This window comes from Ilyonectria robusta, assembly GCF_021365365.1.
Source record: "Ilyonectria robusta strain PMI_751 chromosome Unknown BGZ61scaffold_29, whole genome shotgun sequence".
Taxonomy (NCBI): Eukaryota; Fungi; Ascomycota; class Sordariomycetes; order Hypocreales; family Nectriaceae; genus Ilyonectria; species Ilyonectria robusta.
Window position 1 is genome coordinate 204,838 of NW_025764463.1, and position 19,323 is coordinate 224,160.

General features: G+C 50.2%; 8 protein-coding genes across 8 annotated transcripts; 4 read left to right on the plus strand and 4 right to left on the minus strand.

Moving 5' to 3' along the window:
* Positions 1 to 1,005: 1,005 nt before the first annotated feature.
* BGZ61DRAFT_498706 (S-adenosyl-L-methionine-dependent methyltransferase) lies at positions 1,006 to 2,467 on the minus strand (the record flags this gene model as incomplete). The annotated part of the gene is made up of 9 exons (XM_046251307.1): positions 1,006 to 1,054; positions 1,118 to 1,537; positions 1,599 to 1,736; positions 1,792 to 1,829; positions 1,882 to 2,036; positions 2,085 to 2,126; positions 2,183 to 2,273; positions 2,333 to 2,368; positions 2,423 to 2,467. 9 exons carry the CDS (start codon positions 2,465 to 2,467, stop codon positions 1,006 to 1,008), a joined length of 1,014 nt encoding a protein of 337 aa, XP_046097489.1.
* A 1,248-nt stretch (positions 2,468 to 3,715) lies between these two features.
* On the plus strand, positions 3,716 to 5,835 carry BGZ61DRAFT_498707 (uncharacterized protein; the record flags this gene model as incomplete). The annotated part of the gene is made up of 7 exons (XM_046251308.1): positions 3,716 to 3,746; positions 3,839 to 4,440; positions 4,546 to 4,651; positions 4,704 to 4,838; positions 4,905 to 5,212; positions 5,275 to 5,436; positions 5,494 to 5,835. 7 exons carry the CDS (start codon positions 3,716 to 3,718, stop codon positions 5,833 to 5,835), a joined length of 1,686 nt encoding a protein of 561 aa, XP_046097490.1.
* A 371-nt stretch (positions 5,836 to 6,206) lies between these two features.
* Positions 6,207 to 7,079, minus strand: BGZ61DRAFT_538533 (uncharacterized protein; the record flags this gene model as incomplete). Its single annotated transcript, XM_046254661.1, has 1 exon — positions 6,207 to 7,079. One exon carries the CDS (start codon positions 7,077 to 7,079, stop codon positions 6,207 to 6,209), a length of 873 nt encoding a protein of 290 aa, XP_046097491.1.
* A 667-nt stretch (positions 7,080 to 7,746) lies between these two features.
* Positions 7,747 to 10,047, minus strand: BGZ61DRAFT_365973 (uncharacterized protein; the record flags this gene model as incomplete). Its single annotated transcript, XM_046241646.1, has 11 exons — positions 7,747 to 7,878; positions 7,938 to 8,050; positions 8,104 to 8,252; positions 8,326 to 8,386; positions 8,440 to 8,509; positions 8,567 to 8,738; positions 8,834 to 8,898; positions 8,949 to 9,085; positions 9,136 to 9,316; positions 9,395 to 9,677; positions 9,734 to 10,047. The coding sequence occupies 11 exons, from the start codon at positions 10,045 to 10,047 to the stop codon at positions 7,747 to 7,749; spliced, it is 1,677 nt and encodes a 558-aa protein (XP_046097492.1).
* Positions 10,048 to 10,449: 402 nt separating this feature from the next.
* BGZ61DRAFT_484281 (uncharacterized protein) lies at positions 10,450 to 12,077 on the plus strand (the record flags this gene model as incomplete). The annotated part of the gene is made up of 2 exons (XM_046249591.1): positions 10,450 to 10,734; positions 10,794 to 12,077. The coding sequence occupies 2 exons, from the start codon at positions 10,450 to 10,452 to the stop codon at positions 12,075 to 12,077; spliced, it is 1,569 nt and encodes a 522-aa protein (XP_046097493.1).
* Positions 12,078 to 12,612: 535 nt separating this feature from the next.
* On the plus strand, positions 12,613 to 14,650 carry BGZ61DRAFT_484282 (uncharacterized protein; the record flags this gene model as incomplete). Its single annotated transcript, XM_046249592.1, has 4 exons — positions 12,613 to 12,879; positions 12,934 to 14,130; positions 14,205 to 14,314; positions 14,371 to 14,650. 4 exons carry the CDS (start codon positions 12,613 to 12,615, stop codon positions 14,648 to 14,650), a joined length of 1,854 nt encoding a protein of 617 aa, XP_046097494.1.
* Positions 14,651 to 15,099: 449 nt separating this feature from the next.
* Positions 15,100 to 16,871, minus strand: BGZ61DRAFT_498710 (uncharacterized protein; the record flags this gene model as incomplete). Its single annotated transcript, XM_046251309.1, has 5 exons — positions 15,100 to 15,287; positions 15,340 to 15,703; positions 15,796 to 15,932; positions 15,990 to 16,583; positions 16,637 to 16,871. 5 exons carry the CDS (start codon positions 16,869 to 16,871, stop codon positions 15,100 to 15,102), a joined length of 1,518 nt encoding a protein of 505 aa, XP_046097495.1.
* A 576-nt stretch (positions 16,872 to 17,447) lies between these two features.
* BGZ61DRAFT_366319 (general substrate transporter) lies at positions 17,448 to 19,235 on the plus strand (the record flags this gene model as incomplete). The annotated part of the gene is made up of 3 exons (XM_046241672.1): positions 17,448 to 17,692; positions 17,754 to 18,768; positions 18,858 to 19,235. 3 exons carry the CDS (start codon positions 17,448 to 17,450, stop codon positions 19,233 to 19,235), a joined length of 1,638 nt encoding a protein of 545 aa, XP_046097496.1.
* Between the last annotated feature and the right edge of the window lie 88 nt (positions 19,236 to 19,323).

Consider the following 19,323-nt stretch of genomic DNA (forward strand, 5'->3'; position numbering starts at 1 on the left):
CCCTCTCCTTCGCAACGACAATCAGCGTCAAACTAAATTCAGGGATGGACATTTAAGCCCGCGTTTATGTGGCTGGTACCAGAACTGTATGAAGGACCGTTGCTAAATTATAAAATACTATCTCGGCACTCACATTCTCCCGCGCGGAGAACGAAGATCTTCATACAGCATTCACGAGCGCCCAGCGCGCTCGTCCACCTGAATATCAGACGCTAACACCGGCTAAGACTAGATTTCCCATCTCTTCCCGCGATTTGATGGGCGCCTAGTCCTTGAGTCTGAACTTCTCATGGGCCCGGAAGAAGAAGCCGCCGGGAGGGGGAAGACATTAGCGCTGCATTAGTCGGTGGCCTTTCTCGTAGCCGAGGAACGGGCTTCCCGTACGAGAAATAGCGCGTGGGTAATTGAGGAAAGAGGAAACAGAGAGTGCGCCACCCCCAAAGACGGGACGCGCTTCAATGGAATCTTTTTAGCAGTCAGTTATCATGCGGGTATGTAGGGGATGTTTCGTCCAGAACCCTGCAGTAAAATCTGTTATTGCTCAAGGTCATAAAGGCCGTCAGCTGCAAAGTAGCTGCTGAAAGCGGTGAAGTGCCATCAGGGAGGGTCTCCACGCACCTCTCAATGATGGCTCATGGAGAGGCCTTTGATTGTCCACGGCCTATGCAGTGGGGTCTGGTATTCGAGCTTTGAACTGCCACGTCACCACATGCAGTACATATGCAGCTGATATCTTTGGGACCCATGTCAGAACTGTGTGTACCAATCACACTGCTGGATTCGTCGAAGGTTTGGGAGCTGAAAGCATGAAGTGTCTGTCAAGACAATTTTATTTTCAAGAATCAATATGTGCTAAAGCAGTAATGCGACTGGAATGAGCCCCAAGTTTATTTATTGTCCACCCCAATAGTACTGGTGCTACTAGAACCAGCCTCGTGACATCATCCTCACCTTCTGCTGGACTGAAGGGCTCCGATACACCCTAATATTCCATCAAGTACCATATCACGACTCGCTAACTTTAGCCTCTGGCTTCTTGCCGTAAATGGAGCAACTGTGACAATAATTAGTACCAAGGACTTCCAATTCAGAAGGGTATAACCGCGAGTGTTCTTACATCGGCCAGTAGGCATGAATCTTCGGGTCGTCCAGTTCTTTTCGCACGTCAGCCAGGAAGACGGTGACTTCTTCCTGAGACCAGCCAAGGGCTCTCGTGAATGGCGCCAATGTCAGTGCCTCCAGAGCGGCGCCAGTATTTTCGTTGTTCCATGTACCAAGCTCCTTGAACTTTCTGTCCTTGGGCCAGCGGTTTGTTGGCCACTTGAAACGGTTATCAACGACCTCGGTGAAGCCGGCCTTGAGCATGTGCTCCCTCATTTCATCAAACTTGACAAAAGGTCGACCCAGCTTGACGGCTGCTTCATCCAGAAGCTCGCACCATTTGTAAAGCGCGGTGTCCTTTGTTACAGTGCCATCATCGCTTGCCATTTCGCATCCGACTTCCTGAATCTCAACCCAACCTCCAGGATTGAGATTTCTAAACGAATTAGCCTCATTATGAAGGTTCAAAGGGGAATAGAGATTGCATTTTGACTTACTCGTAGACGTTGGCGAAGTAGGCGGGCCAGTTCTGGATACTGAAGTTCATCATCCTACTATGGATGTAGTCAAAGGGTTGAGAATATTTCCACTCCTCATCAATGTCGTCTATGATAAACCGGACATTTGGGGGAACACTGTTAGGATATTAGTATATGCAAAATAGAATCACAAAGGTAATCCGAGTCATACAAACTGGGTTGGATGGGCGAGAGATCGACGCCAACCACCTGAGTCAGATTATTAGCCATTAATCTAGTAGTATAGAGTATCGCGTCTCACGTCAGTTTCGGGATGCTCGTCGCCGTAATCCATCGCCCAGATTCCGGTGCCGGTGCCTACATCGAGAACACTCTTGGGCTTCGACTTAGTGCGGCCTGGGGGCGCCAATCCGAGGTGACCATCAAAGGTAAGGAGGCACAGATGATGTTGTAGGTCTAGTCACGGTCAGTTTAAGTCATGGGATATTTGATCTGACAATTTACCAAGTCTTTCATTTTCCACTTCGTCGTTGGGAAGATTATACTCTACACTCGATGGTTATCCTCGGGAATTCATGATTGGAGAGGCGTTGATAACGTACTGCCATCCTTGTACCGATGATAGGTTCTCCCATTCTCTCGTCTGTAGTCAAGAATGGAGCTTGAGATACTCTGAGTAGACGATGCCGCATCCTATTTCCAGGAGAGCACAGATCAGCCATGCTCTTGATCCATACCCGAGATATCCATACGTTACCAAGCGACGAATCCGCATCAGTGTGATCGGCCTATGTAAGCGGTCAGTGCCTGCGGTTTGGGACGGGATGTTAAGCGAGGAGCACCTCTTCGTCAGCAAGCAAATCGGGTTCGACATTGACTTCTGCCATTTTTGCTCGCAATACTGATGGTTATGGATGGTGGAGATGTAGCGGTTTCTTGTCAATTGAGAGATATTTACGCTCCGTGAACATGTTCTACCCCTCACCAAAGAGGGTCTGCCAAGTTTTATTACCACAACCCTGGTCACCCGCCCCCGTAGATAACCTGATATGGAGCCAATAACACGATACATGAAATGGATGCTTCGGGGATTGACCAATTGATCGAGATTGCTCCGCCCCTGTCATGGGCCGAGGTCTTATGTCAATCTCCTGACGTCAAAGTCCGTTCAAACTCCGCATGGATGATCATGACTTTGAGCATTAAAGGACCTCGTCCTATTCCCTAGTTCTCAACTTAAAGTTACTACCCTAAGCTGGGCATACTTATTTTCCTTTATATTACTCGGAACAGTCCCTCTAACGAACTCGGAGGCCTACTGACACCTTATCGGCAGGATGAAGAGTGACGAAATGGGCAATACACCCGATCATGATGCGTTGCTGATGAGCCCCCCTCAGTGATTATTCCGCTTGAAATTTAGCTTGTATGCTTCCTCATAACATTTTCCTACCCTGGCTATCAAGACACTTGGTTACCTACTTTATGCAAATTACTCACTACGTACGAGTCCTGATCCACTAGCTGATGAAGCGGATCCAGCCACAGTCGAACACCCACCATACCTACCCTAGAGCCACATCCAGGAATCGACCGAAACGTGATAGAAGACATCTATTTTGAGAATGTGCTTTCTTGCTATTTAAAAAATACCAGGCTTTTTATCCTTTCAGGTCAATAGCTAGCTGAAGCCAAAGACCCCGAAGCATCCGGAGCGTCTCGGCCGTCCGAGGTCATCTTCTAAGTAGAGGCGGTATCAAAATTAAACTACAATTAATCAAGGTATTTCATTCTTCTCCCCATTATACTCAGTAACCAGCAAGAGAGGCCCGAGAGGGAAGAGAATCATATTTGGGCTCCAAGTTTTCGGTTTTACCCCACTCAAATAAAGACGTTCGGTTTATTCGCTAGCTCTTACCCCGCCATATTTCCAGAGCATCGTTCCTGAGTCAGTCCGCTGCGTCAGGAGCAGCTAGTTGAACAACCCGAGGTAAGAAATGGCTTTATGGTTGGCCTCAAAAGCCGGATCATATACTTATGTATACTTCTGTGCCTTGCGCCTAGCACGAGCTTTTTCCACCTCTTTCAAGTCGTCAATTTTATACTGAGTTTGACCAATATTTCCACACTCCAAGATGCCCTATTATGGACCGGATCTTCAGCCATGTATGTGCAATCACGGTGCCACTACTCCGAAATCTGGATTGTCCTCAAGCGACTCCATGATAGATGCAAATTTGCTGATCTGATTGTGGTAGATCCGAGTGACGTTTCAATATGGAATTGGCTCTTCGGGTCAAGACAGTCCTGCGGAAATGACGCTTCCCAAGGTACAGGTGACCTATCAGATGATCACGGATTTCGGGACGCAGCATCAGGGAACCTTTTAACATTTCGAGCTATAAGAGACAAGTCTACTTGGCTATCCATAGCTTTGGCACGGTCGCTTGGCCTGCAAGCGCACCAGACAGTGGCCGTTGTGAGCTCTAACTCGATCTGGTGTCCCGTCGCCATGTTTGCTGCAGGTCGTATTGGAGCCGTCGTCACAACATTACCGTACGAGGCGAATGCAAAGGATTTAGCATTCTTCTTTCAAGCTTCGAGCACCACGATTGTTTTTACAAATGCCAGCGCTCTTGGCCAGGTGCGCGAGGCTTGTCAGACGGTCGGTCTGGCTGATGACAGAATCATTCTTCTTGATGACCCTCCTCGGGGGGAAGCGTCTATTCAAGGACTGATTGAGCACGGGAAAGCGTTGGGACCAGCTGAATTTATCGAGGAATGGAAGCCAGCGGAAAACACCACCTCAGCCTGCGCGTTTCTTTCCTTCACTTCTGGTACAACTGGACGGCCAAAAGCGGTACGGATATCTCAGGAATAGCCCACTCCATTCTAGGCTTCACCAACGGCGACTGATCCCACTGGAAACTTATAGAACAGTCAGCTGATGAATCATTGATAATAGGTTATGATCTCACACACCAACATCATCAGCCAGCTTTGCCAAATGCGCCAACTGACCCCCCAAAAGACACCGAACACAGTCCTTGGGATACTTCCATTCTATCACAGTAAGTGTATCCGAGTAAGCGGTTAATATCGGTAGCATGCTAACCTCAATAGTAACGGGCCTTGTTCATCTCCTCCACCTTCCAATTGTCCTTGGGCAGGATGTTGTCGTAATGTCCAAATTTGACATGAAAAGAATGTTGAATACGGTTGTTAAATACACCTGCAATGAGTTATGGGTTGTACCACGTACGTACATTGATATCCAGGCTGTCAAATTCGCGAATTATTGCTGACTATTAGCAACCTCACTAGCAATTCTTATTCGCCTCCTGAACGATCCAATTGTACATGAATACGAGATATCATTTGTGAATCAATTCAACACAGGTGCTGCTCCACTGGCAGAGCAAGTGATTGTGCAGCTTTCCGCCAGGTTCCCCCGTGTGGCTATTCGACAGGCCTGGGGGATGACTGAAAGCACCTCTTGCCTCACAGTCACACCTCCAGGGCTGACTACTTGGAGTAACGCGACAAAGGTGGGTAAGATTGTTCCCGGGACTGAGATTCGCATCGTCGATCCGGAAACGAAGAAGGACCTGGCCGTGGGTCAAAGTGGAGAGGTAAGGATGATGGGCAGAAGGAGACCAAGAGATAATCAAGGCGCATGCTGACAGACGAACAGCTCTGGGCACGTGGACCTCAAATATCGATGGGATACTTGAATAATTCTGCAGAGACAGCAGAAACCTTCGACTCTGATGGATATTTGCACACGGGCGATTTGGGGTCCATCGATACGGAAGGCTTCATCACAATCCACGACCGACTCAAGGAGATGATCAAGGTATGTGGGATCCCAAGCTTCGGATTTTTCCAAATTTGCCGACAAATTATTTCTTAGGTCCGTGGTTTCGGTATTGCCCCAGCCGAGCTTGAGGACTTGCTCCTCGGGCACCCTCAGGTTCGCGATGCCGCAATTGTGGGAATACCAGATGATTATTCGGGAGAGATTCCCAGAGCCTTTATTGTGGTTCACCCCGGAGTGGCACGCGATATTCAGACTGCAAAGGCCCTTCAGCAACACGTCAAATCCCACAAAGCTCGGCACAAGTGGCTCGCTGGTGGTGTGGAGTTTTTAGACGCGATCCCAAAGAGTGCATCGGGGAAGATTTTGAGGAGATCACTGAAGGCAAAGTGGAAAGAAGACATGAAGCATGAGAAGCAGAGGTCAGCAAAGTTGTAATTAGGAAGTAAAATACATCTGTGTAGCATTGTCTTGAACTCACGGTTGAGGCTTATTCACTGATATTGGGCCCTTAATTTATCATCTCTTAGCTTGGGTGATTCCTATGTCGCCATCCGTGGTTATGTCCAGGCCTGGGTTCTACAACATAACTCTGTTATACTTGCTTAGGCTCCGCCAATTCATTAGTGTCGCTACGGAGAAGGCCCAATATGTCTAGCAAGTAACGACCTGAAGGACGAATACTGGCATTTAGCTGCTTATTAAAAAGAAACAGAAAAAGGATACAATAAAAATCCAACATTTGATCAGGAATATGTGGTACGTGTTGCGCAACATCAGCTACCGGTAGGGAGTACGTTTGGAACTACCTAGAAATCCAAAAGATGCTTTGCTCCCACCATGAGTTCGGGATCCTTTCCGTTATTCATGAATTCAATGCGGTTAGAGATAATGTCTCTTGTCGTCTCAGGGTGCGTGGATATCCAAAACTCGCCGGCTGCGATCTTCTTCATGATGATCTCGCTCCCCTGCGTGACATCCATACCATGATCCCTAGCCATGTCCGACATGGCCTTCTGGTAAGCTCCCAAGTTATTCCCATCACCGCGCTCATGTGGAATTTGCGAGGCGGCGTCAAATATCCCGGTTCGCATCAGGCCTGGAATGACAGAGCAAATGTGAACCGGGGCTCCTTTCAGCTTCATGTCGAGAAATAGACCTTCGGTGAATGATTGCACGGCGTGTTTCGTCATAATGTATGCGGCCTGTGTGGGCATCATGCCGAACGCACCGCAGCTAGACAGATTGGCGATCCAGCATTCTTCGTTCATGGCTAGCATTCGCGGAGTGAAAGCCCGCACACCGTGAACGACGCCGTGGATGTTGATGTTTAGAGTCGATTCCCATCGTGCCGCTGGTATCTCCCAGCAGAAGCCCAACGTTTCTATGCCAGCGTTATTCACCAAGAGCCTGACTTTTCCATACCGGTCGAAAACGTAATCGGCCAGTCGGTCAAGCTCCTCAGATCGCGAGACATCCACCACCACGGCTTCTGCCTTGCCACCCGTGTTCCGAATATCGCTCGCAACCTCCTCAGCTTTGTCGACGGCGATGTCAGCAACAATCACTGTCATGCCTAGTTCGCCGGCACGTCGTGCCAACCCAGAGCCAATGCCGCCCCCAGCCCCCGTGATTACAGCAACCCCTCCATTGAGTTTGAGTTCATCGTCAGTCAAGGCCATTTCTGATATTTACACTTTGTGTGAATGTTCGACACACGCTTCCATCTCTAGAAAAGCATAAATAGCCCTATGCATGTCCAAGCTATTGAAGTTAAGGGAAGATAATGATGCAAACTGACTCCTTCATTTGACTCAGTTTCATCATGGTACTCTATGTGGGCCTACTAAGAAGAGCCTGCTGACTCGCCAAACCTTCGATGCCCGTTGTAATAATTAAGGTTAAGTAAATTTTATGGATCTACTATGGTCATTATACAAGGAACTGGACGCTATCCACCGGATTTGTCAGGTTGTGGAAGCTAAAGGATCATTAGAAGTCACAGAGACAGACCAAACCTTGCGCACATCGTCTGCATCTACAAGGCTACTGTGAAAAATACTGGCTCCTGTGGCAAAGTTTCCCATGGGGCCATGGTTCGCGTTATTTTGGGAGAGGGTGCCAACGCTCTTGGGCTTTCCTTTCGTGCGTCTAAGGTGAGATGGGGCAAAAAGGGATGTGCTTTGTCGTCCACATACTATCGACAACCAATTTGCCAATTTTATTCACGTGTGAAGCAGGAGAGTTGATACATGGGCTTTCATGGACTAATTGACTTCACCGCCTATCGTTTTTTCAGGGTGCTAAATACTGAATAATTTCCCATGAAAACATATACCATTGACCCATCTAGTCTAAGTCTTCGTCCAATATGTCAGCGAAGCGAAATAAACAGGAATCGGGTAACTCACAGAAAGTTAAATCTTCTCCAGCCGTCTCGCGTTGAGAAATTCCGTTACCCATGAACATGAACGGATTGGGCTATAGTCAATATTAACATTTTTTTATGCAACAATTCATAGGGCAGGAGATGAGCGTACATGTATATATTCAATTTCAAAATCCTCCCATCGTGGAGTGTCGATCATCTCCATGAAATGGATGCTGGAGCCTGGCCAAACTGCAGTCACGCGACCTGTCGATTTATCCCTATCTACGACAGAAAAGTTAGTCCAGCAGTGGAGTGAAAAGATGGTAGGTACTTACACCAGCTGTTGCACGAACCCGTCCAAACCAAGTCCTTGTGAACTTCCTGGGCGTAGTCATTGAATGCATCCTGCACGTGCAGTTTGACCTGTAGAGACTTTATCTGATCTCTCTGCATCTTTTCAAGAACTTTTGTGATATATTTCACGCTAGGTTGGTGTTAATAGTCGAATCTTGTCTACGTTGTGTGGCATTTCATGTTCGATATGGGGAAGGTCTTACCTCTGCTCGATGCAAGGCACCAGGGAGCCATTCGCGATGGGACAGTTCGGCCCCAAAAGAGCTGGACTCGTCAGTATAAATTCGCATTTACACATGAGGTGGCATGGAACATACTGAAATAGTTTGGCAATCCCGCTATGGCCGTTCCAAGATACGCCTCTGCACCACGGTCTTTCCACATTTCCTTCAGAGTGTGGCCGTGGCGCCCCACGATATTGAAGCGTGACGAAAACGATGTAACGAATCCGGTGGCGAAAATGATGACATCTATCTCGGTGACTCGACCATCATCAGTCTCGATGCCCACCTCAGTTATCCTTTTGATACCATCCCTAATGATGTTGACATTAGGCTGCTGTACAGCATTGAGGTATGGAAGTCCAGGGGTCAGACGCCGACAACCTAGTTCCCAGCTATTTGTGTGCGTCAGTTGGTTTCATCCTTTGAAGACGGCTATATCTTTGGTGACTTTGATTTGAAAAGAATGACTAAATCGGGTAGTACAAACCTGGGAATAAGCTTTTCTTGTAGCTCAGGTGAAGCAATGGCTTTTTTCATCATGTTCTCCGCCCACTGTAGCCATTTAGCTTCTGCGATTCGAGGGGCAGCATCATGTCACTCACTAAACGTGCTTTGGCTTGCTCGCTTGATGCTTTCCTGCTGCTGGAAAAGTTCTCGTTCATCTGTTGCTCTATGCGTTTCCGGAATTCTTTGTAGTAGGACAGGTCGGTCGAGAACCTCTCAATCTCCGATTCCGTATCTTGCAAACATCGTAAGCTTCAAGACCTGTGTTGGCGATTGAGTACTCACAAGGCTCATTGAATGAGGACGACTCGACTCCGAACCCGACAGTAGGGAGAATGTAGGTGGGCGACCGCACATATACGTCAACCTTCTTCGCCACAGGCTGGATGCTTGGCACGACCTGTATGCTGCTGGCTCCAGATCCGATAACAGCTACTGATTTGTCCTTGAGGTCAATTGTAGGATCCTGCAATGAGAAAATAAGCTTCCACCAGGACCTTCACGCTCGTGGCAGAAGTAGAAACGCCCTGGAATTCTGACTCACCCACGCAGCGGTGTGTACTTTGTGGCCTTTGAAACTTTGAAGCCCGTCGATCTCGGGCCAGGCCCAATCGTTCAAGATGCCACCGGCGTTGATGAGCACATCGGCGACAAAGGTCTCGACGGTGTCACCATTAGCACTATCAACAACCTGGACATGCCAAAGCGCATTGGACTCGTTCCATTCGGCAGATATGACGCGGGAATTGAAGGTAATGTATGGGTAGAGGTCGTACGTCTTGGCAACCGAGATGAAGTAATCTCCAATTTCTTCGGCGGGTGCGAAGCTAGATTCCCGGTCAAATTCCATATCGTATTACACTAAGGGAAATTGGCAACAAACTGTCTGGACCAGTCCGTCTTGGACTTGAAACTATACTGATAGGCATGACTGGCGACGTCGCAAGCGGCGCCTGGATACCGCGTCTCCAACCAGGTTCCACCGACATCAGCGTTCTTCTCGACGCACCGAATCGTTATGAAGGGAATTTTGAGAAGCTCAAGGAGCATTGCAATGCCAGATGGACCGGCGCCGATAACGAGGACCTGCAGTGGCCGTTGAGCGCGGTCGTAGATCGGGTGTTGTCCGTAGTTGGCTGCCAGACCCTCGTTTTTGACAGAGGCAGGCTCCTGGCGGTGAGAGGTGTTGATAGTCATGATAAACGTGACGGAGGATGAGCCCAAAAAAAAAAGAAATCAATGGAATTGATCAAGATTCCAATAATCCTGATTAATTCGACTCGTGGCCTTGAGTCGAGATAATATGGCTTGCAGACCTGTCACCCATGCTACTCCGACGTAATCATGTACCGGGATATCGCCTGGTGGGTCAATATGCCGAGTCAGCGTGTCGAGTCAGCTCGGTTTCCTCGGCAAAGGCAAAGCTGGTAGCCACCAAGCCACCGTGAGCCACCGAAAGTAGCCCGTAATTGCATGTAGTCCTATTTTCTAGGTGGTACCGGTACCTGGTAAACAGGGCTATAATCAATGAGAGTTGTGCCGATGCTGCTTCGGTCCTAACGTAGCGTCCAGTGTGCCCTCAGCTGCATCGACGCCATCATGTCTGAGGTGGACCAACCATCCGATTGCGACGTCTCTAAAACAGACCTGGGTATCGCGTGTGCCCTCATTTACACCGAAAACATCTACTTTGAGATCCCGGTGCTCGACTATTCGGCCCTGCTTGGTTCACTTGCTGAGCGCAGAGCTGCGTATCCACTGGACAGCCTGCTGCACCATGCCTTGGTAGCGGCGGCAGTCCCATGGTTGGAAGGCAACATGCTGGCACATGAAGGCTTCCAAAACCGTCAAGAAGCATTTGACAAAAGCATCGAGAGGTTTGAGGTGAGTGAACAGCCGCACGCCAATTCTAGAGTGACTGACAAGACCAACGTACACTACAGGCTGGCCTGGAATCCTCAGCTGGGCAAGACTCCTTCGAGGAGACGCAGGCTTTTCTGTTGATGGCCTTTGCGTTATCGCAAACTGATACATGCACCGTTGGTAGGAAGCAGGCGCAGTGGTTGCGGCACGCGATGGCGAACCTGCACAAGATGTTGCTGAGCAGAGGAGACCAAAACGTGGAGAGAAGCACACAAACTGGAAGTCGGCTATGGAAGCGCCTGTGGTGGTCTGGCTTCATCATGGAGCAGATGCATTTCCTCCGATATTCACTTGAGGCGACAACACCGCTCTACCCATCCCGATTCGCACTCGATCCACGCTCCACTGAGCCGCTTCTCTTGGAAGACTTCGACCTGACACCGGTGAGGGCTCTTGGCTGCAAGATTCGGGATTACTGGATCTCTATGCAAAAGGCCTTCTGCTTTATCCAGCGAACAACATTGTTTGAACACGTCGCTATGTATGCGTGTAATCGACGACGGAAAATTCCCCGCCAGAAGCGACGAGCGAGACCAGGACAGATACATCATGACGACGACTTTTGGGACATCCAAGCCATTGCAAAAAGATTCGAATTGTCCAAACAGGACACGGGTTGCTATAGTCTATGCGCCTCCTTCGACGACGCAGAAGAGCTGGACTTGATCGCCACGCGGGTTCGCTTAGACATGATCTTTTTCCGCACCATGATTGCCCTCCACCGGGCGGCGGATATGCCGAACAATCATGGCTGCAATGATGCCAGCAACATTTGGCGACAGGTGAGAGACGAGCGGATCACGCACATGGCCCGGAGAGTTCTAGCGACGAGTAGAAAAGCGCTTGACCGGGCTGGAAACGCCGAGCCCAGTCTAGGGGCCGGAACTGACATGTTACGGGCCATTACCGTTGCAGCAGGAGCCCTTTTATCGCTGGAGACAGGGCCTCCCGATCGTCAGTGTCTACTCAGCGAGAGCCAGACGCTGCTTGAAGCCTGCATTACCAACAACGACAATCTGTGGACAGAAGCAGCCACTAGAAGTTCTGCAAGTCCATGGAACTCGCCGGAACTAGCCTTTGACGCGACCGACGAGGCAAGCCCAACATCCGACTCAGCGCAGACTCCGAGGGATGTAGCAACAGCACAAAATTATCGGTCGATAGATGATGCGGAATTACTCGAGCAGAGGATACTTGTAAATGAATTTGATGAGATGTGGAACACGACAGACATAAAATGCGCCCTTGGCCATCCGGCTGGAGCTCAGGGGGGAGTTTACGCGCTGGCGGCTGTGCAATCGTAGTCTCCAGATCCGCCATCGGCTGGTAACTCGCTCAGCAATAAATGAAGTAGGTCACGGACGAAGGAGATACTATGGTTTGAAGATAGAGATACATTGTATGGGCTACAAAATGGATTGATAAACGCGACACCCCGTGCAACCATCAAGGTGAACTGCTCCACGCTTCGGCGATGCTGCTGTCTGATTGTCCAGGGCCTCCTCGCCCACTAACAACTGTACCGAAATTGCTAAGGAACACAATGTGCCTCATTCATTAGCTCTACACTGTGGCGCGCTCTCTTCGCTAGCTTGCTATCCACCCCGCAAAGAAATCGCCTCCATGTTGCCGGGTCCGAGCCTGGATGGATTTTATAACGCAGTTGATTACCCCAGGCATATCTCAATGTAGGCTAGCTCAGAGGCTGGATCATGGATAACCAGGTGTATAACAGGTCATTCCCCTCTCCGGCTTTCCGTAGCTGTGTATCCCAACCCCGCATCACAGCTACAGCATCTTCACAAGTCGAATCCCACCCATCCATTTCCCTTGCCCATCATGGATCGAGATTCTGCGTCCCGGTCTGGGCAACGACGTCCCACGAGCCCCGAGACACAGCCAGCCCCCACGGGGGACGTATCCGCCGACGAGGCAGAGAAGCGACGCGAGCGCAAGCGCTTCACAGACCGAGTCGCTCAGAGGCAACACCGGAAACGCCAGAAGCTTCATATCGAGGAACTCGAGGCTCAGCTCCGCGTGCTCAAGGCCGGCGGCCAGTCGGAGGTGGCTCAGCTCACCGCGCGCAATGCTCGCCTTTACGATGAAGTATTTCAAATGTCTCGTCGGCTTTTGACCATAATCAGTGCTAACACGCTCTAGCTGAAGCAACTCTACGGTCTCTGGGATGAGATGGAAGGCCTGCTACAGCGGCAAAGATCGTTGAGACACGAGTCAGCCCTGAAAGAAACCTGGGACGCGCAGTCACCCCGGCCTCATCCCCAAAACGTCACCCTGGCAGAAGCTATTCCAAATGAGGACTTCATGGAAGGGTTGGACCCCGATAACCTTCGCGGAGCCACGCATCCGGTAGATTTGACCAGTCGGCAACCTGCAGAGACAGAGCACACCCCGATGGATATACTCCTCGACTTGGAGGACAAGGGCGAGTCTGATGAAGCGTTGGGTGGTCCGGTACAGGTCTCGCCCGTAACTGCCATCGCACCTCAAGCAGATGGAGATCCGGGGACGCCACCGGGCAATACAGCTGATTTCATTCCCCAACTTCGTCCATCATCTGGCACGACAGCTCAAGACCCTCTGCCTGTCTGTGTTGACCCGGCCTTGTACGACGATCTTCACCCAGCCGATGTGAACTGTCCCGCTGCAAACTCCGAAGGCGATCCTGCCATGGACTGGTTCCATCTCTACGAGCAATTGGAGAGCGGACCATCTAGTCTACCTCCACACATCAACACCCACGTCTCCCAGGGGACTACGAACTTACCCAGGGTTGAATCGACTGGCACTGCATCTCTAGCCCCGCTGTCGCGGCACCATGATGCCATGTTGGAGCTAGAAAGCCTTCATACAAATTCCCGGAGAAGTCAATCGGACCACCAATCGGATAACAGTTCATCCCTCAACACACAGTGCCTACCGTCTTCATTCTCGACCATCGGTGACTTCAGACCTCATGTTAATGGTTCATCTCGACGTGAGACATCATCAACACCATCTCTGCACTCTATCGAGAACATCCTCGACCTTCTAGGGGTTTGCATGAACCAATGGATCCCTCCACCAATGCCGGTACCCATGGTGGCCATGCAGCAATCTCGGGCCCTCCCTCTGATTCTGGTGCCACCGCTACCTAGAGACAAGCAGGCCCACGTTATTCTCGAACGTGCCCGTGCAAATATATCGACCATTGGGCCCCCAACTCTTTCCGATTTCCTATTCGATGACCCCAAAAACACGCTATCGGTTGATCTGAAGACCTTGCTAGCTCCTGTCAGGCAGTCGAGGAGAACTTCCGAGTTTTTAGCTACCTACTGGGTTCTATATCTCCTTCTTCGGGTAAGCCATCCCCGTCTCTTGCCCGGTGATGCTCTAGTCTTATTTTATGCTCTGGTACTGACTTTTCTCCTCAGTGGCAAGTAATTCAAGATGAATCAGCCTACCACAGTGTACCCAGCTGGCTGCGTCCGACCCAATTACAGCTAACAGTTCCGCATCCACTCGCAGCAGACCTCATCCCATGGTATGAAACAACGAAGAATATTCCGCACATAATAATTCTTACTGATGTTGCATAAGGCCCGAGATACGAGAAGAGCTCATCCACATGTCACTTTCCGATGAGACGGGTCCATACGATGTCTCGCTCGATATAATTCGGTACATGACGGTGGATATTCACACGCTGGAGCACACGGGGTTGAAAGACCACACTCGACTTGAAGCCGCCATTTTGGATTTGAAAAACTGGAATCTCAGCGAAGAGTTCTTTGATCGATACCCTCAATGGAAGGGGCTTGAGGCGCGAAGTGGTAGGATGCGGCACCAATCAAGAGCTATGGAAGCTGGGGTTTTCTAAAGCCAAGTGTATTTTAACTAAAACATCCCTTAATCATAGCCTAAAAATATTTCTAGAGATATCACTACAGGCCCATCCCCGCCTTCACCTATATCATAGCAGAGAACCGTTCACAACACGGCTAGTGATCAAAGAGCGGCTTCTCGACGTATTTAGGTTCCAGGTACCAAGCTAGGTCCTTGCCGCTGGTTTCGAGCTCCGTGAATCCGTTCCCCATGAACTCGAATCTGTTTCTGCTGCGGTAGGAGATGATGTAGTCTTCGAACCGCGGAGTTTCAAGCATTAAGCGCCAGTGTACCAGAGACCCGGGATACTGCGCCGTCACTTTGCCATCAGGCTTGCCTTGATTGTACCAAGATCTGCAACCGGCAGTCCAGACACTGGCGAAAATGTTAGTGTCACATTCTCACTAGCAGGGGAAATAGCTGGGCTTGATGCTCAAGAGATTCTCACCTTCTCTTAAGCCATTCATGAACATGCTCATTGTACTCAGCCACCGCCTCCGGTTTCACGTCCATCGACCGGATATTTTCAGTCTGCATCTTTCGTATAACCTTGCAAATGTAATTTTGTGCGGCTTCCAGCACTGTGACAAAAGACCCATGCCCGGCAGGACAATTAGGCCCAAGCGAACCGACTAATTTCGGGGTGAATTAGTAACTTCACGTTTTGGTTACCGGCGAACTTACTCATGAAATTGGGAAACCCGCTGGCGGCCACGGCAAGATATGCCGCCGGATCGTCCTTCCATGCATCGTTGAGCGCAAGCCCATTGCGTCCGATGATGGGAAAGTAAGGTCGAAAGTTGACGTCGAAGCCCGTTGCGCAGATGATGACATCCGCCTCATACTCGGCGCCGTCATCTGTTTGCAAGCCCTTTTTGGTAAAGGCAGCGATCTCGCCGTTGGCTAGCTCGACGTTGTCCTTCAGAAATGCTTCCAGGAAGCCCTCCGCAGGTCCCAGACGACGACAGCCAACTGGGAATGAGGGAACGAGGCGCTTCACGAGTGTCTCGTTGTGATTCAGGGCTACGGCCATCTGCTTAGAAACGGCCTGATGTTGAGGGTTAGTAAACGGATAATAAGTGTCAAATGAAGGAGAGAAAAAGGTTGAATATAACTGTGTTAGAAAACGTGCCATCATACCTCTCGAGTGAGCTTCTGAAATGGATGGTCTGCAATGTTGGCGCGGAAGCTTGCGTTTATCTTGGACTCGATTGCCTTCCGCTGGCTCAAATAGAATGCCGGGTCATCAGCAAACTGTTTCTTTTGCTCTTCAGTGTCTATGCAGTCACAGTCAGCATAGAGTTGCGCTTGCTCGTCCCAAAAATTATACGTACAGTCAAAGTTGCGACCTTGCTCATCGGTGTAGCCTTCTAGGGGAAGGCCAGAGCTGATCCACTGAGGCGTACGGTAGAATGAGATGACTTTCTTTGCAATTTTCTGTATGGCAGGGATAATCTGGATCGACGAGGCGCCAGATCCAATGACTATGACTGTCTTGCCAGTGAGGTCCAAGCTAGTGTCATAGTCGGCAGAATGGGTTATACGCCCGCCAAATGCCTCTCTGTTAGGGATATCGGGCCACTTCCAAGTATTCAGGACACCAATGTTGGCGACAAGGAAGTCGACACGATCCTCAAAGATTCGCTCCTCGCCTGCCTCGGTTGTGTGGGTTATCTGGAGCACCCATTGACTTGTCGCCTCATCCCATGTGGCCCCGTTCACCTCATGGGAGAGTTTGATATAACGATCCAGGTAACCGCGGTCGCGAGCAAAGCCCTCGTAGTAGGCTTGGATCTCGGCAGCGGGTGAGTAGTATCGCGACCAGTCGGGCTTTGGGGCGAAAGAGAACTGGTATGCCGCCGAGGGCACATCGCACCGGCAACCGGGATACTTGTTGGCGTGCCATACGCCACCACACTTGGGGTATCCTATGTGTTTTTGTCAGATACGGGGTTGTTTTGAATAATTGTGAAGGGCTTACGCTCGTAGACGACCAAGTCGATGGACTCGCCAAAATCCTTTTCTTTCTTGTGGCACATCATGATCCCCGAGGCACCTGCGCCAATCGAGGCGACTCTCATTTTTCGGGGTGCCCAGAGCAAATGCTCTGAGACTGAATACGGCCCGTCGTCTTCTGTTGTAATTGGCGTACCGCCAACGCGATTGTCAAAGCTGAAGGAGTAGTCATCCTGCGCGGGTTCTTTGTGAGGGCTCATGGTAGTGGATGAATGAATTCAGGGTATTGCTGGTGAAGACGTAGCTGAAGTTGCTAATGACGGATAAAGATGGTTCAAAGCTGGTGTAGCCACACTATTATCTACGGCATACCGGATCCATTGACTAAGTCCAGCCAAGACCGCCACCTCTAGTCAACGTAGTAAGTTCGATCCTGGACACATGAAGCATCTCAAGAATCCCCGCAACTTCCCCGCAACTTCGTCTCTCTCCGCACATTCCCCAGGTTGTGGCGCCATACTAGCGTCTTTGCTGACTCTGTTGGCGATGTCAGCTAGCTCTAAACCTCCATGGGTCTAGATTGTGGAGATTGGCGGTGGTCCCTTCGACATGAACGCCTCAATGATCTTCTCCGCCTTTGATCAACTGACTGCTGGGGAGAACCGTTCGCGTCAGCGAGGACATGTCACGGATCAACAAAGTCAATGCTCGCACCGGATGCGCGACGTATTTAACGCCTCCGGTTCTCCTCAATTGAATGAGCCACACCCTGCGTGGATTTTATTCAACTCCACGCACTACAATCTTCCTCCATCTTCCTCTCATATTGTCCAAACATGGACGAGTGCGCCAAGTCTGAGCGCGCTGCCGAGCACGTCGAGCAGACGAGCATGGACGACCTTGAACATCGATCCCAGGCCGCTGCTCGCCAGGTCGAGTACGAGAAAAGCTTGAGCTTCTTCCAGACCGTTCGCATATTCTGGCGGAGCACTCTCTGGATCCTTTACGGGCAGCTGGTGGTGTTTGGCTACGGCATTGATGGGATCGTCGCCGGCAATTTGCTCGCCATACCCAGGTTCCGGTAAGTCAATACTTTGCTTTCGTGCTTGCCGATGAATACCATACTGAGCGCTCCGCAACAGAGAGGACTACGGCAAGCTCTTCGGTGAAGGAGACACGGCCACATACATCATCCCCGCGACCTGGCAGAGCCTCTACGGAGGCATCTCTCAGCTTGGAGCTGTGGTTGGTGCAGCCCTGACGGGGTGGCTCGCTGACCGTATTGGGCGGCGATATACCAACATTTTGTCCTGCGCAGTCTCTATCGTCGGCGTCGCAATTCAATACATCTCAACTCGACACGGCTCACTCGCTCTCCTCACAGCTGGCAAGGCCGTAAATGGCCTGTCTATCGGTGCATGGCTCGTAATCGGCCCGCTATATGCCTCCGAAGTAGCGCCACTCAAACTTCGCGGCTGGCTCACGGCCATGACCAACATAATCCAATTTTCAGGAGTGCTTGTCTTTACTGGCGTCATTTATTGCCTAGGCCCTCGAAACGACCCAGATGCATACATCATCCCATTCGCTTGTCAATGGGCCATCCCTGCGCTGGTACTGTTAACAGCCTGGTTCTGGCCCGAGTCTCCTGTCTGGCTCGTACGCACCGGACGCATCGATGCCGCGAAGCAGTCTTTGCAGCGTCTACACCATTCAGAATCTTCAATCGACAAAGAAGCCATCATGTATTTGATCCAAGAAACGGTAGAGAAGGAACAGGAGTACCGCAAGACTACGGCATCCGTTACCTATGCGAATTGCTTCGCCCCCATCGACCGCCAACGCACTCTTATTTGCATGTTCATCTATGGGTGCCAGTACCTCTCTGGTTTGGTATTTGTGCTAGGCTACCAGTCTTACTACTATCAACTGGCGGGCTTTAGCGCCAAGATGTCGTTTTTGCTGGGTATGCTTAACAATTGCAGCATGTTTATTGCCAACATTCTCTCCTGGCCGGTGCTCAATACCATCGGCCGCCGACCGATGCTTGTTTGGGGTCAGTTGGCCTGCGCTTGTACACTATTCATCATAGGCGGGTTTTCTATTCCAGGACATAGAGACACATACTTGGTCACTATCGCATTTATGTTCCTTTGGGTACGTACGAACGAACACCAATCACCGAGACACATCCGATTCCTTCCATGCTTCTTCGTGTTTACTGCTGACCATCCATCTCTAAATAGGGATTCATTTATCAATTCACGCTTGGAACTGTGGCTTGGACGGTGGTGGCAGAAATCCCGTCCTGGCGTTTGCGATCTCGCACGCAAGGTCTCGCCAATATCATGCTTGTCGCGGTTCAGTGGCTGGTCGGCTTCGTGTTTCCATACATGTTCAATCCCGATTCCGGCAACTTGGGTGGTAAAGTCGGGTTTATTTTCGGCTTCACCACTTTCATAGGCTTCTTGGGCTGCTGGCTTTGGCTTCCGGAGACGAGGAATCGAACTGTGGCGGAGCTTGACGCACTCTACGCTCAAAACATCAAGCCTCGTCACTTTGACAAGGCTAATCTCAATGACTACTCCCATAATACAGCGGCCGCTAAGCCAGAAGTTTTGTGATCAGAACGCTTACCGTTTTCTGATACCTGAGGGCAATGGAACTAGTCCATTATTCGTCCTTCGTATGAACAAATATCTTCAAGAAATA